This window comes from Vombatus ursinus, unplaced genomic scaffold (assembly GCF_900497805.2).
Source record: "Vombatus ursinus unplaced genomic scaffold, bare-nosed wombat genome assembly UNPS02014802.1, whole genome shotgun sequence".
NCBI classification, from domain to species: Eukaryota; Metazoa; Chordata; class Mammalia; order Diprotodontia; family Vombatidae; genus Vombatus; species Vombatus ursinus.
In genome coordinates, this window is record NW_020954580.1 from 18955275 (window position 1) to 18970536 (window position 15262).

The window sequence follows — 15262 nt, forward strand, 5'->3', positions numbered from 1 at the left end:
GAGAGAGAGAGAGAGAGAGAGAGAGAGAGAGAGAGAGAGAGAGAGAGGGAGGGAGAGAGAGAAACAATATTTTATGGTCTACATTCACATACCTCAGATCAAAGAGGCCTAAGTAGCCTTAAAAAGAAACAAGAAAATGGATCACAAAGAATCCATTCTATTTTTTCAAATAAGTATTCACTCAACCATAGACTACAGCAAATAACTCTATAAATCTTCTAAATACATTTGAGCTGAGGTTAATCTTGAAGAGTGTGGTTATAAAAACAAGGTAATGAAGCTATGATAAGTAGTAGGACTCTGCCTTGTATTTGTTTTTTCAGTGTCTGTACTAGAAGGGAGTTTTTAAAGGTCTCAAATGCTTACCACATGGAAACCACAATCACATTCCTCTCCTGCTTCCACATAGCCATTTCCACATTCGGTGGCTTCAAACAACTAAAAGAGATCGGTGATAAGGGGAATTTAATATGTGATCACAAGAAATTAATATCAAAGAAAAGCAAACACACTAACGAGTCAATAGAATCTGCTGGTCAATTATCATGTAATATTGCCCTAAGATCTATTGCATGTCACTCCATTGGTGCTATGTGTTGGTAATATCATGGGGTAAATATTCTAAGCAACACGACTTATTGGACCCCAGAGAGCATCTCTGACATTTGAATTGTTTCATAAAGAGATCAGCTGTCAAAGAGAAAGAGACAACAGATCACTCTTCTATTCTGCCAGGAGAACTAAAAAACAGCGCTAATAGGAATCTGACGAACTTCTTCTGGTTGACAGCTCATGACAAAGAAAATAGAAGATCAATGTGCTTTAGTCACTAGCATGTGCAGTGGGCACAAATTAAGCGAATCCAAACAAACCCTGAAGAAGTCATGATAAAATACCCTCTTTCCCCCCCCCAAAAAAAATGGCAGTTGAAATCACCTGAATTAAACATGAAAATGGCTGAAATAGAGCTCATTATCTACAGTGATCTTTCATTTATCTATGCCAAAGGAAGGAAGCTGTGATTGAGATAATCCAAATTCAGGAATAATTAAACCAGCTGGTTTAGGACTGTGGCCTTGTTCCCATGGCAAAATAAGTAAATAATAAAACAAATCTAGAGCAGCCCTGTATTAGCCAGATTAATGAACTCTTCCTAGGATCAGAGATTTAAAGTTTAAAGGGGCCTTAGAAACCACCAAGTCTAGCTCCCTCATTTTACAAAGCAGGAAACTAAGACACAGAGACATTATGTGACCCAGCTAGTTAAGTGTCTGAGGCAGGATCTGAACTCGGGTCTTCCTGACTCCAAGCCTAGTTTTCCTATGGCATTGAATGCTAAAACAGGGGATATGATCACAGCACTGGACTAGCTGAACAGGGCTATGATTAAGGGGCAGGCAGCACAGAACTCCCTGAGAGCAGGTTCCCTTCCATTTAGCTAAATCATTTCCATCCCTCTCCCCATTTCCAGGAAGACACAAATACCACAGCTATCAAAATATAGCTCTAACTCAGCTAAGTGGAACAACATTGGGTACCCACAGAAACCTATCTCAGTACTGCCATATTAGATTGGGACAATCATTTCCCCTACCTTTCCTACCCTGTGATGTCATAACAGTTGGGTAGGAGAAACCCCATCAGAGAAGAGCAGAGGGAAACCAACTACAGATGGTTTATTCTGGGCTCAGTTCCTATGGCAACTTTCTCCAAGTATGGATCAGAATGACTGTATCAAATCAGCTAAGCAGCATGGAAGGTTCCCAGAACACTGATCATTTTTGTATATATAGCTAGTCATATGTGTGCATGCATGTATGTTACATGCACCAAATAGAAAAGAAAGGGGAACTAATCTTTGGGGTAACTAAATATGTATCATATAGTAATTAACACCACTGCATTCTGTTCAACAGATTAAACAAATTACAGGGTAATTTTTTAAATAATTATTTTATATTTATTATTTTAAAAACTGACAAGTCAATCATTCATTTAAGCAAGGTGCTAGATTATCAGAATTTTTTCCTTTTTCCCAGGAAACTCTAGAAATGAAATGGAAATTTGAAAACCATAACTTTTCCAAACAACTAAAAGTTTAGTGAATTGAAAAGTTCTGATGAGTTGTAGAGTTCTTCTTTCTAAATGATAGCTCTTTCCATTATCGAGTGAACTGCAAAATTGGTAAATCATCTATTTATGTTACATCAACCATTACACACATTGGAATGAGAAAACAAGCCAGTTCATCTGTTATTCATTATTACTGATTTCACCCCCATTCTAAACCATGTAACTACCATATTTCTATTCTGCAAAGGTCTTCACTAAGGTCACCATCAAAGAAGACAGGCAACAGTCTAATGATTCAAGGTTACTTGAAAATTTCCCCCCAATTTCATGGTGACTTTATGCTAATGTCAAGGATCAAACTGGCATGCTGGGTGCAGTAAGATTACCTAATTACTGGTGTGGGGATAAATTATTCTGTCAGCTCTCTACAACAGTCATTTATTTTTTCAAATGATGAAATTATTTCATTGCTCAATCAATTTGTAGAAAATATTATTGTGTAAAACCATAGCTCATATCTGAGTTTCCTACATGGTTCCATTTTAAAAAAGAAAATTTGAGGTTTACAATGAAAGTGGTCAGCTCAGGACCTGGACAAAGGCCCAAAATAAAAAGAAAAAAAATTTCCATCTATATGTTACCCTTTACGTTTTGACCTTTTAGTGCAGGGGTTCTTAACCTGGGGTCCATAGAATCCCAAGGGATCACTGGATAAATTGCAGGGGGTTGGTGAATTTGAGTGGGGAAAAATTATATATTTTTACTAATCTCTAACTTAAATTTAGCATTTTCTTCATATATGAATGTGATTAAAATATTTGGTGAAGTGACCTGTATTTCCCCAGAATGCCAAAGATGTTGATGACACAAAAACATCTAAGAACCCATCCTTTAGAGTCACATGTTACATCACAAAAATACATATGAGCCATAGAAAGAAAAATTTCCTATAAAAACAATGTACATTAGGGGGCAGGTAGGTGATGCAGTGGATAGAGCGCCGTCCCTGGAGGCAGGAGGACCTGAGATCAAATCTAACTTCAGATACTTACTAGCTATGTGACCCTAGGCAAGTCACTTAACCCAACTGCCTCCAAAAAAAATGTACATGTATAAAATATTACAGTAAAAAGTGTCTCTCATTGTGCCTTACTGTGTATTGTGACCTTTGTGGCTGCCTACTTTACCTGTCCTTGACCCCAGCTCTAGTTCATGAGTGTTTCTGGATCCTTTGCTAAGAAGTGGCTGAATTTTCCAAACACCATACATTGTGTCAGTATCAATGAGCTGTCAAGTCAATAAATAACATATCTTATCAAAGAAATAATATAATATGGATGCATAGTTAATAAAAATGATCTTCACATAACTGCCTTTTTCTCTGGCCTATTTAACCAGGCCATCTAACCAACTGCCTAGGAGGGCAGGCTAGGCCTAAAACCACTGAGATAGAATTCTTAACCTACCTGAATTAGAAGCCTTTTGTATTTAGCACCAAAGTGAAAAATCAGGGATTCGGGAACCCTAAGCTACTGTTATAATTATTCCACTGGTCTTGTTTATGGAAAAGTCTCATAAAAAAGACATATTAATCTATTGTGACTTGGAGATTGACTTTCAACTGGTCTGTTGCTGTTTGATGGGAATAAGAGAAAGCCATAGTGAGAGTACTAGCTGAAGTGACTGACCTTTGTTGGCCTATTAAAAAGACAGAATCCTCCCCCTCTTTGTAAAAAGTCCTTATATTCCAAAATGCTGCATTTTGAGAACTTCCGGGAATGTGACACCCTAAAAGGACAAAGATTCAGTTAGATAAATAATTCACAAAAAAAAAATAAGTCGACAAGAAAATTATAACCTTCATACTGCAAGATAATTCAAATGTTCCCCTCTGTAATTAGGTAAACTATCCACACAAAAACACCAGAAATTATTCTAAGGTAAGTGGGCAGGGCAGGACTTATAAAATGCAGAAATTCAAAGGATTCATGAGAAGACTCTAGACATGAGCCATACCTAAGCTTTGTTTCAGGGATTTTCCTTAGAGTTCTACCCTGGAGTCAGGGCATAATGAAGCAGAGAAAAATGAGAAAATCCTGGTGAACTGGGGGTGCCCATGATTCCAGAGAAAAAGCCCATTGCAGGAGGGGGCCATCTTGGCTTCAGGTCACATCTATAGTCCACTCAACAGTGAACCTAGGGCTTGACCCATTAAGTAAAAAGTTTAACAACTATCAAATACCTTCTAAGTAGCTGCCCAAAATGTGACCATATTATTTTCTCAATTCTCTGCCTGGGGGCAGACAGGATGATGAAAGCAATACACTCAATGAAAGGCAATACATTCAATGAAATATTGGAATTCAGCTTAGTATTGTATACAGGAGAGGACTCAGGGACAACATTCAGATCACGGTTTAATAGGAAGACGATAGATGACTGGAAGAGGGAGAGGAACAATAAACTGCCTGCTCTCTCTTCAATTTTAAGGTGTGAAAGGAAAGCCTCAAAATGTATTTCTAGGCAAGTAAGCAGAATGAAGTTGAGGTGCACTAAATTAAATAGTTATGTCTTTATCCCCAACTTTAGAGTCTTAACATACTTTGACTTACATCATGAAACAGATCATTAAAAGCAGTGTGCCATTTTCCAAAAGTATTTTGACCTGCTCTGCTACTCCTCTCAAATTCTCAGCTAAGTTCACCATCTGACCACATATTCTCTCTAAAATATATGTGCCTAGGAATGTGAGTCACTCACCAATTGATAAATGGTGAAAGGATATGAACAGGCAGTTTTTGGGTGAAGAAATCAAAGCTATATATGGTCATATGAAAAAATCCTCAGTCATTATTGATTAGAGAAATGCAAATTAAAATGTTGAAATATCTCAAACCTATCAGATTGGCTAAAATGATAGAAGGGGAAATGACTAATATTGGAGGGGAAATGGAAAAATTGGGACATTAATACACTGTTGACAAAACCGTGAGCTGATCTAAACTGATTGGAGAACAACCTGGAATTATGCCCAAGGAGTTCTAAAATTGTCTACACCCTTTGACCCAGAAATACAACTTTTAGGTCTGTTTTCCAAAGTGATCAGATGGAAAAGAACATATATGTTCTAAAATATTTACAGCAGCTCTCTTTACGGTGGCAAACAACTGGAAAATAAGGGGATGCCCATCAATTGGGGAATGGCTAGACCAGCCATAGTGTGTGATTGTGATATAAGAAATGATGAGAAAGCCGATTTTAAAAAAACATCAAAAGACCTGCATGAAATAATGAAGAGGAAATGAGCAGAACTAAAAGAATGTTGTATACAGGAACAGCAATATTGTTCAAAGAATAACTGTGAACAACTAAAGCTATTCTGAGTATGATACATATTTAGCTACAACGGACTTATGAAGGAAGATGCCATCCACCTCCAGAGAAAGAAGTGATAAATAGAAGGATGCATAGTATTGTTTTACACACACACACACACACACACACACATAAAGCATATAAAATGTGTGTGTGTGTGTGTGTGTGTGTGAGAGAGACAGAGAGAGAGAGAGAGAGAGAAATGGTGGCCTTCTCTAGCATGGAATAAGGAGGGAGGGAGGGAGACAGTTCAGAACTTAAAATGCAATAAAAATTAATTTAATTTAATTTAAAAAATAAATAAAATCTATGTATTGATGAACCAGTTCTAAAGATTATTCTTCCAAATGCCTATTACAGTTTGGTCAGCAGGTGTCCTTTTATCCACTTGTCTTTCCTCTCTGATTACTTAGGCTGAATTATTTTATTAGTCATGGAGCTCATTTAAGAGGTTTTGCAATGTTCTGGGGCTAGATGCTTTCAGTACATCACCTCTAAACAGAAGTAACTGGGGGACCTTAGCACCTGTAAAGAATCCCTCATTTATATGGATCCTGAGCTGATATCATTCATGAAAGTGGTAAACACCTATAGTAGGCATATAACACCTTGTTTTATCCTTTACTTTATATTAACAATCAGAGGATCATCAAACAAAGGTCTTCATTGTTTCCTTATTATTTATTCATAAAATTACTTGTTGTTCAGTTGTACCAAGATATGGAAATGTAAATTATAAATACAGACAAGGTAAAGTTGGATCACGAGCATTAATGGCCATTTGTTGTTACTCCTTTGGCATATCTGTGATAATAGAATTGAGTTTGGCAGGCATACATAAAATGGGATCCTAACAAGCTTTAAAAGTGTTACTAAAACAACACCATATCATTACAATAAAAACATAATATTTTCTTTATTAAAGGAAAATCAATATTTAAATTGGTTTGGCAAGTTCATTTTTTAAAGAAAAGCAATATTCGACTTATGTATGGGTTGCCTTTCTAAAGTTTTCTTTGGAAGTTGGTTATTTAGAAATAGGCATCTATTTTCTCATAGAAACAATGTCACAACAGGGTGGTTAAGTTCCCAGGCTAACCTACAAAAGGTGCAATCAATCATTTAACAAGCATTTTTAAGCACTTACTACGAGCGAGGCACTATATTAGGTGCTGGGGATAAAAAGACAAAAATGAAACAGCTCCTGTCATACATTCTATCAGGGGAGATAATATACATATACAGATGTGTGTGTATACATACATATATATATATACACACACACACACACATATGTAACACACATACACTTCTATACATGCATATTTATATGTGTACATATGTATATGTATACACATATATAAAATACATATATATACATAAATATATCTATATGCATGTGGATGGATGGATTTATGCAGGAGTATGCTAGTAATTGACTAACAACCAGGTCTCCAGAAAAAAAAAAAAAATATATATATATATATATATACACAACACACTTTTAAGTGTAATTTGCATTATTAACATTTTCCCATCACTTTCTTAAGTCCAGAAAATCAACAAAACAATAAATCAAGCCTTGATTTGTAGCATTTGGAGATCTTCCAGGTATAAATGGTCACAATGAAAATATAACAATTGGCTCGCATCCGCCAGCAAGAACTGACTCCAGTATACCTTGGATATATGTGTGTATATACAAATAGAAACAAGATGATAGGAGGTAAGGCTGAGGTATTAGCAGCTGGTGGGGGGAAATCAAGAAAGGTTTAATGTAGCGAGTCACCCTTGAGATGAATTTTTAAGGAAACTAGGAATTCTAAGCAACAGAAGGAGGGATCACATTGTAGATATGGAGGACAGCAAGTGCAAAAGCAATGAGGAGAAATGAAGTGCATAAGGAATTATAAGAAGGCCAGCCTGAATGGACCACAAAATGTATGAAAGTAAGTAAAAAATGCTGGAAAGGTGTGTTGGGGCCAGGTTGTGAAAGGCTTTAATACAAAATAAATAGCATTTCTAGCACTATATAAAAGAGTGGTGACAATGCTTTACCCCTGATCTTATTGGAAAGACCTCTAGTTTATCTCTAATAGGTATAATGTTGGGTCTTGATTTTAGTTAGCTACTACTTGCCATATTAAGCAATGGTACATTCATTCCTATGTTTTCAAGTGTTTTTATATAAATAGACATAGGTAATTGGATCTATCAACTAGGTGGTACAGTAGATAGAGCACCGGGTTTGGAAACAGGAAGATCTGAGTTCAAATCTGGCTTCAGATACTTACTAGCTGTGTGACCCTGGGCAAGTCACTTAAGCTCTATTTGCTTCAGTTCCTCATCTGTAAAACGGGAATGCACTGGAGAAGGAAATGGTAAACCACTCCAGAATCTTTGCCAAGAAAATCCCATGGACAAAAATCCATGGGGTTATGTAGGGTCAAAAACAACTGAATGACTGAAAACATCTATCAAAATCTATTAATCTATCAAAAGCTTTTTCTGCATCTGTTGAGATAATAATATGATTTTTGTTCTTCTTGTTATTAATATGGTCTATTATGTGGATAGTTTTCCTAATGTTCCTAATAGTTTCCTAATACAACCCTGTACTCCTGATACAAATCCAACCCAGTTATAGTATGCTTGTGTAATACATATGCACACATATGTATTATAAATATATATGGATATATGTATAGGTATACATAGTATACATATGTATGTGTATTATATTTGATTGTAGAAGCAATAGGGAGACTGGAACGGACTGAGTAGGGAAATGACGTGGTCAGATCTAAACTTTAAAGAAATCAATTTGGCAGCTATGTAGAGAATGGATTAGACAGTGAAGGGATGTGAGACAGGAATAATACAGTTGAACACAATACCTGGCACATAGTACATTCTTGAGAAATGCTTGTGGTTGTTTGATTGATACTACTGATAGAATATGATAGTGCCTAACATTGAGTCTATAGGGGAATGCATTCCAATTTCCAACTGGGGAATACAGTTCCTGTTGCCCCTAGTAACAAAAGGTCTTCTCGATTCTCTTCCAAAACAAACACACATCTCCTACAATGAAAGTTTCTCCTTTATTTATACCCTTGCCTGGCCTGGCTCCTCTGAGGGCATCCTCTGAAGGCCACAGTAGTTGGAACTCCTGGTATAGGGTTAGGGCTGATCAAGAAGGCACATGGAGGGCTATGGTGGTCTATAGAAGGCACAGGCTCTTTTGATAACCACTTCCATTAGGGAAATCTAAGGAAAATGGGATGTGGGCCCTGGTGGAGGATAAGAGGCTTCTGGGATTGGTGATCCTCTTAGGGACAGAAGCTTAAGGGACGGCTCCCTCTATATCATCCCTCCACTAGGCACCAGCAATGACTCAGGGTGATCTAGCTCCATATAGCAATGGTATTCAGGAATCCAGAAGAGAATCAGGGATGTATGGTATGAAAGGAGCATACTTAAGCTAAGTATTTCTAAGCAGCAGAGGGCCTCTATGTAGAAAAAAAGAAATCTTTTTACTTAAAAAAATCTAATCCTTATTGATTGCAAAAGCAGCATCAGTATAATTTTTATTACTCTACATGTATCTATTAAGTATCTTTTAAAATAGGAATTGATGGCAATATTGATTGTCACTGACACCTTAGAAAATACTATAATCTATTGTGAGCGTACTAAAATATTTTTAATATTAATAAACTTACTGACAATAGTTCACTTTTATATGTTAATATGTAGAAAAGAGTACCTACAACTCTAACCTTAAATGAACAACTAATAGAACACAAATGAACCATTTTCAAATTCTAGCTGGCTGAATGATTACCTTAATCATAGCAAAAGTTCAATTTAGGCTAAAGGGACAACCAATAACTTACTTCATGTGAAATATTTTAACCAGAAAGTACACAGAAAATACATTTACAATTAGGAAAACTTTAAGAAGTGTTTATTTACCCTGTTTCTTCCATGATACATCCACCCCAGGATTCCGTGCAGTCACATTCTTGTCAGATGAAACAAAAATCACAAAAGAAAAACACAAAAGACAAGAACCAAGTCACATCTTCATCGTGAATTCTCCCCATTTGAAAAGTATTTTGCCTCTAGTTGCCTGCTAAGCAGGTTCAGAAGGCCATGTATCACAGAACAAAACACCTTGCCTCCAGATTCAATATTTCCCTCCTACGAAAGCAGAGGGGAGTTACTGAACTTCTCTGAACTTCAGTCTCCTCGTCGAGAAAATTACAATAATAACATTATTTCCCTACAATGTGCTTCAAAGTGTTACTGTGTGGCACAAAGGAAATAGTGTTAATGGAAGAACTTGGTTTCAATCATTAGGTTGAATGAGCAGTGTTATTTTTTTAATATGCTTCATTCCAGGCAGATAAGAATCACCCCGAAAAGTTGAGATGGGAGATTTAGGCGACCAGATACAAAGTAGTTACCGTACTCAAGGAGGCTTGAGGAATATGAAGTTGGGGAGTTCTCTATCACACAAAAATCTGAAATATTATAAATCTGACTTGGAGACCATGAGCTCACACATTTACAGAGTGGTCACAAAAGGAAGTTGATCTTTTTCCTCCCCCCTACCATTTTACATCTTTCATCTCACTTTTTTTCCCTCTTCTGTCCTACAGGATAAGTATAGGTTGCTGCAAGGTTAGAGATAACAGATAAAAACAATTTCCTTCTCATTAAAGATGAGCATGCCCTAGAAAACAGACTGCAAGACAATTCTTTAAAGTATTTCCAAGTGCCAATATTTAAGGAAAGTCGAAATTCACAACCAAATTCAATTGCAGAGAAATCTCTATCTAAACAAATAACGCATAAAAGAACAAAAAATTCAGGAAGGAGGGTTATTCATTGAATTTCTTTAAACCAAACACAAAGTGCTGTCATTGACCTTGACCATGCCTCTAATCCAGCCATAAGCAATTCAGTCATTTCCTGAATCAATCTAAGCAACACTTGTTGCTCAGCTACAGGGTCTTATAAACACCAAGTTTTGGTAGTACACCTATCACTTCACGTTCTTCTTTAAAGGTAACAACAAGAACAAAATAAATCCTAAACATTCCCTCAATGTATGTAGCTGTGTGACTATGAGCAAATCACTTAAACTCTCTGAATCTTAACCTTCTCATATATAAAACAGGAGAAACACTACCTTTGGTACCTACCAACCTCACAGGGATGCTGTCAGAATCATCACTGCGATAATGCATTCTGTAAATCTTAAAGCACTATATAAATGTCAACTTTAATAATTATTATTTTCTTTAGGCATTAGACATTTCACTGCAAGAGAGGTAGTCTTAATTACTTTGGAGGCATTCATGCAAACCATGGATAAAAAAATAATTACTATAATTACTATTGTCATTACATGAAAATTTGTGCACATCTTGGGGAAAATAAACAGTAAGCAAAAGGTAAATAAATTAAAAGAATCCACTAGATTTAATGAACTCAGGATGTTGCATGGTACCACTTGCTTACAATGGCTGCATTGCTTGTTAAAGGGGAGATGGAATCATAGATTCTTAAGAGTTGGAAAGGACCTCAGAGGTCATCTAGCCCAACCTCTACCTTAACAAGAATCCCTTCTACAATGCTGCCAATAAGTAGTCATCTTACATTTGCCTAAAGACCTCCAGTCTCACAAGTCAGCCCATTACATATTTGGATAGCTCAAATTTTAATGACTTTTCTTACATTGAGCCCAAATCTGTCTCTCTGAAACTTTCACCAATCACTCCAAGTCAGGCCCTCTGGGATGACCTACACAAAGTCCAGCTCTTCTTTCACATGACAGTCCTTTAAACATTTGAAGGCCTATTGAATTGAATAGTCACTGGAAATGTAGTTTATTTCCATTGCTCATGGCAAATTCTATGTTTGTGACTATTTTTACATGGTGCTAACACGAGTGCAAAATTGAAGAAAATCTTAAGGTCAGCCCTACAAGGCATTAAAGAGATGACCAATACATTGAAAATATGGAGATAAAAGGACACATCATTCTTTGGTGTAGACATATATTTCTACACTATATTTAGAAAGGGAAAACTACAAAAAACAAATGTGTTGAGAGCTGAAACTGCAAAGTGCCCATTTCATAAATGCCTGTACTATAATATTTCACTTATATATCGATACACAATAGGAAGTAAAAAAATAATTTCCTGCCACACATTTGGTTGCAGAGAAACACATTGGGCACAAAAGTAAGAAAGATAGTCAATGCACGTACTTGGCTTTCTGCTAGAAGGTTCCCACTGGATTCCAAGGTTTTGTGCCAGACTCTGAGATAATCCTTGTGCCACTGCCATTGGAAGACCATACTGTTTTCAGAGTTGAAAGTGTGTGGGAAACATTTGAGAGAGTGCACAAAGCTAGTTATTATTACTTCATAGTTACCACATCATCACCTCAATGTCCTATGCTGTAGGTCACGCCTTAGATTAACGATGAACTTTATATACACTTAAATTTTTACCCTTGTATCATGGCCTTAGAAGCAGATTGCTTCTGTAATTCAGTGGTCATCTTTTTCCATCTTCCTACATGGAACTGTCAAGCACAGATACGTCAAGGCTATCCCATTCACATACTGAATCCATATCAACCCAACCTACAACTAAATTAGTTATCAGATGATAAGCATGCTGAGATGGGTTCCCAATCAATAGGAGAGCTCACAGGATAATTTCAAATAATCCCACACCAACCCACCATGCTTTTGGCATTGTTAAAGGGTGAGATTTTGGCTTTCAATTGTCAGAGGTGTGCTGGGAGCCAGATTGAACCAGCTCAAGAAAGCTGGTTGTTTAATTTTCAGTGTGAGCATTTTACACGCTGGGTATCAGCAAACACTACAAATGAGTATTTCATTTATTTTGTTGACTGTCTAGACTTAAGAAAGTGAGGGAAAATTTGTTTTAAAATGCAGATTATACTTAAAATATACTTAAATATATATTTATTAAATATACACTTAAAATATACTTAAAAGTGTATTGTGCATATAATTTTTGAGAGTCAATTGTTAAACATTTACCAGCACAACCCCTGATTATTATCCACTGTTTTCAGAAATTTTTACTGTACAAATAGTACAATTTCTAGAAATTAAAGCATTGAGACAGAAAAAAAGAAGGGATATTTGATTTGATCAGAGAGAGAGAAAAATAGGTACGGAAACAAATGATAAATGATGCCTTTCAAAGGCAGAAAGAAAAGCCACACCTATTGTATAAATTAAATCAAAATACAATGGATCATTCGCAGATTACTATAATTTTCAGAAAAGGGACATGAAGAGGATTGGTATATACATGTGCAAAATAATACTTTATCTTTGGAAATCCAAAAGAATCTAGGTCAGTCTTGAATTTGATTCTGTTAAGCCCCACACAGAAATAAATAAATCTTTGTTTTGTGAAACTAGGGACAACCCTGGGAGTGCTGAGGCTAATATAGACCACAGTTCGAATTTTTTGGTGTTGCCACTTTCCTAGACAACACGGTAGCATGTGGTAACATGTGTGCAAAGTAGTATGTGGCAGAGAAGGGTGGGAATTTGGGCACTAAAGTTGAGGTGGAATCAGGTCTGCAGATAAAGTCTCACTTTAAAAAAGTTAACCAAACATTACCTCATTCACTCCAACTCCCCTTGTCTTGGAACAAACACCTCCGAAGTAACTCAGACTACTTCTCTTAAAGTGAAATATCACACGCCTTAAGAAAAGAAAGAAAATATTATTAGGAAAAATTAAATCAATGGCCAGATAACCACTCCTAAAACATTGGGGCAAAGCTATTCCTTTTCCAGAAAATGTATGGACTTAAAAAATGTAATTCAATACACAGTATGTATCTAGCTGACGTAGCGGAAAGCACACTAGACTTGGACTCTAAAGACAAGAGTTCAAATCCTTTGCTGAATGGCCTTGAATAAGTCATTGAATTTCTCAGATTCTCAACTTCCTCATTTGTAAAATAGAAATAATACTCACCGTACTTATTTCACAGAATAATTGGGATAATCAGGTGTTTTAATGTGTGCAAAATGCCTTATTGCTCTAAAGTCTCAAACAAATGTTAATTTATAATGATGCTCATTATAAAATGTTATAATTAAAAATAAGAGTTATCCAAAACAACTACCATGATGTAACCATGAGTAATGACACATCACATAAATGCACCTTCACTGTGAACCTGAGCACATACATACCATCTTCATCCAATCTGTTACCAGTTTTTGGTCAATTCTGCTTTTACAACATCTCTCATGTGACACCCCATCTCTCACCTTCAGGCCTTTTCTCTGGCTGTCCTTCCTATCAGGAACGCTCTCTCTTTCCTCACATGACTTCCCTGGCTTCTTTCAAACCCCAACTAAAATCCCACCTGCTACAGGAAGCCTTTCCCAATCCCTCTTAATGCTTCCCTCCATTAATTGTTTCCTATTTATTCAGTAGCTAGCTTCTTTTTACACATTCATTTGCTTGTTGTCTCCCCATGGGACTGTGAGCTCGTTGAGGGCAAGAACCACCCTTTGTCTTTCTTTGCATCCCCAACACTTAGCACGGTGCCTAGCACATAGTCGTGCTTAATGAATGCTTATTGACTGATCGACTCTCACATCTGACCCCTTCCCCCTCCTCACATGGCCACTACCCTACTTCAGATCCACACTACTTCTGACATATGATACTGAAAGAGCTGCCTAACAGGTGCCCCTGCACCAGGTCTCTCACCCCTCCAATTCGTCCTCCATTTAGCTGACAGAGTGATATTCCTAAGGCACAGATAGGTCCACATCACACCCCTGCTTAAGAAGCTCCGGTGGCTCCCTATTGCCAACATGATAAATTATAAACTCCTCTGATTGGCATTTATAGTCCTTCACAGTCTGGCTTTAGCCTACATTTCCAGCCTTACTGCATGGTGTTTTTCTTCCTGTTCTCTACAGTCCAGCCAAACTGGCCCTCTGTTGGCTTTCTTCAATTTGTTCTGTATATGGCTTGTTTGTACATTTATTTTTGCTTGTTGTTTCCTCCATGAGAGAGAGGGATGGAGGGAGGGAGGAAAGGAAGGAAGGAAAGAAAGAAGGAAGGAAGGAAGGAAGTAGAGAAGGAAAAGGGAGGGAGAGGGAGGGTTAGAAGGACAGAGAGGCAAGAAGAGAGGGAAGGAGAGGAAGAGAGAGGAAAGGAGATAAGAAAAGAGGGAAGGAAGAAGGACAAGAGAGAAGAAGAGAAGTAAGAAGAGAAGGAAGGAGGAAGGATGAGAGAGAGGGAGGGAAGGAAGGAGAAAGAGGGAAGGAGAGAGGAAGAAATTGAGGAAGAAAAAGAAGGGAGGGAAGGGAGGAGGAAAAGAAAGTAGAAGGGAGGAAGGAAGGTGGGAGAGAAAGAGGGAAAAAAGGAGAGAAGAAGAGAAGAAGGAAGAAGAGAGAGAGGGAGGAAGAGAGGAAAGGAGGGAAGGAAAGAGAGAGAGAAGGAGGAAATCTTTCTCCCCCCAATAAAATATAAACTCCTTGAAAGGAGGAACTTTTCCTTTTTCTGTCTTATTGTCCCCAGTGCGTGGCACATCGTAGGCACTTTAAATGAAAGTTTGTTGAATGGATAAATACATATGACAACCACACACATGGTGTACAAAAGGTCCTAAGCATCAGGACAGGTAAGGAGGCTGTGCGCAGTCTAAAAGGGAAATGTGTTCTGCTGAGCCTTTGGAGCACTGGGTTCTGCTCTTCATGAATTATATCATCATTTGG

The 15262-nt window shown here is 37.2% G+C and overlaps 1 protein-coding gene across 1 annotated transcript in view; it reads right to left on the minus strand.

The window, feature by feature from the left end:
* Window positions 1-15262, minus strand: part of ADAM23 (ADAM metallopeptidase domain 23) — a 238598-nt gene that overhangs the window by 53980 nt on the left and 169356 nt on the right. The window contains exons 12-16 of the mRNA XM_027873781.1: window positions 13137-13221; window positions 11735-11825; window positions 9427-9475; window positions 3762-3861; window positions 367-438 (exon numbers count right to left, since the gene is read on the minus strand). Of these exons, the coding sequence (XP_027729582.1) occupies window positions 367-438; window positions 3762-3861; window positions 9427-9475; window positions 11735-11825; window positions 13137-13221 (397 nt within the window). The remainder of the gene's footprint in view (window positions 1-366; window positions 439-3761; window positions 3862-9426; window positions 9476-11734; window positions 11826-13136; window positions 13222-15262) is intronic.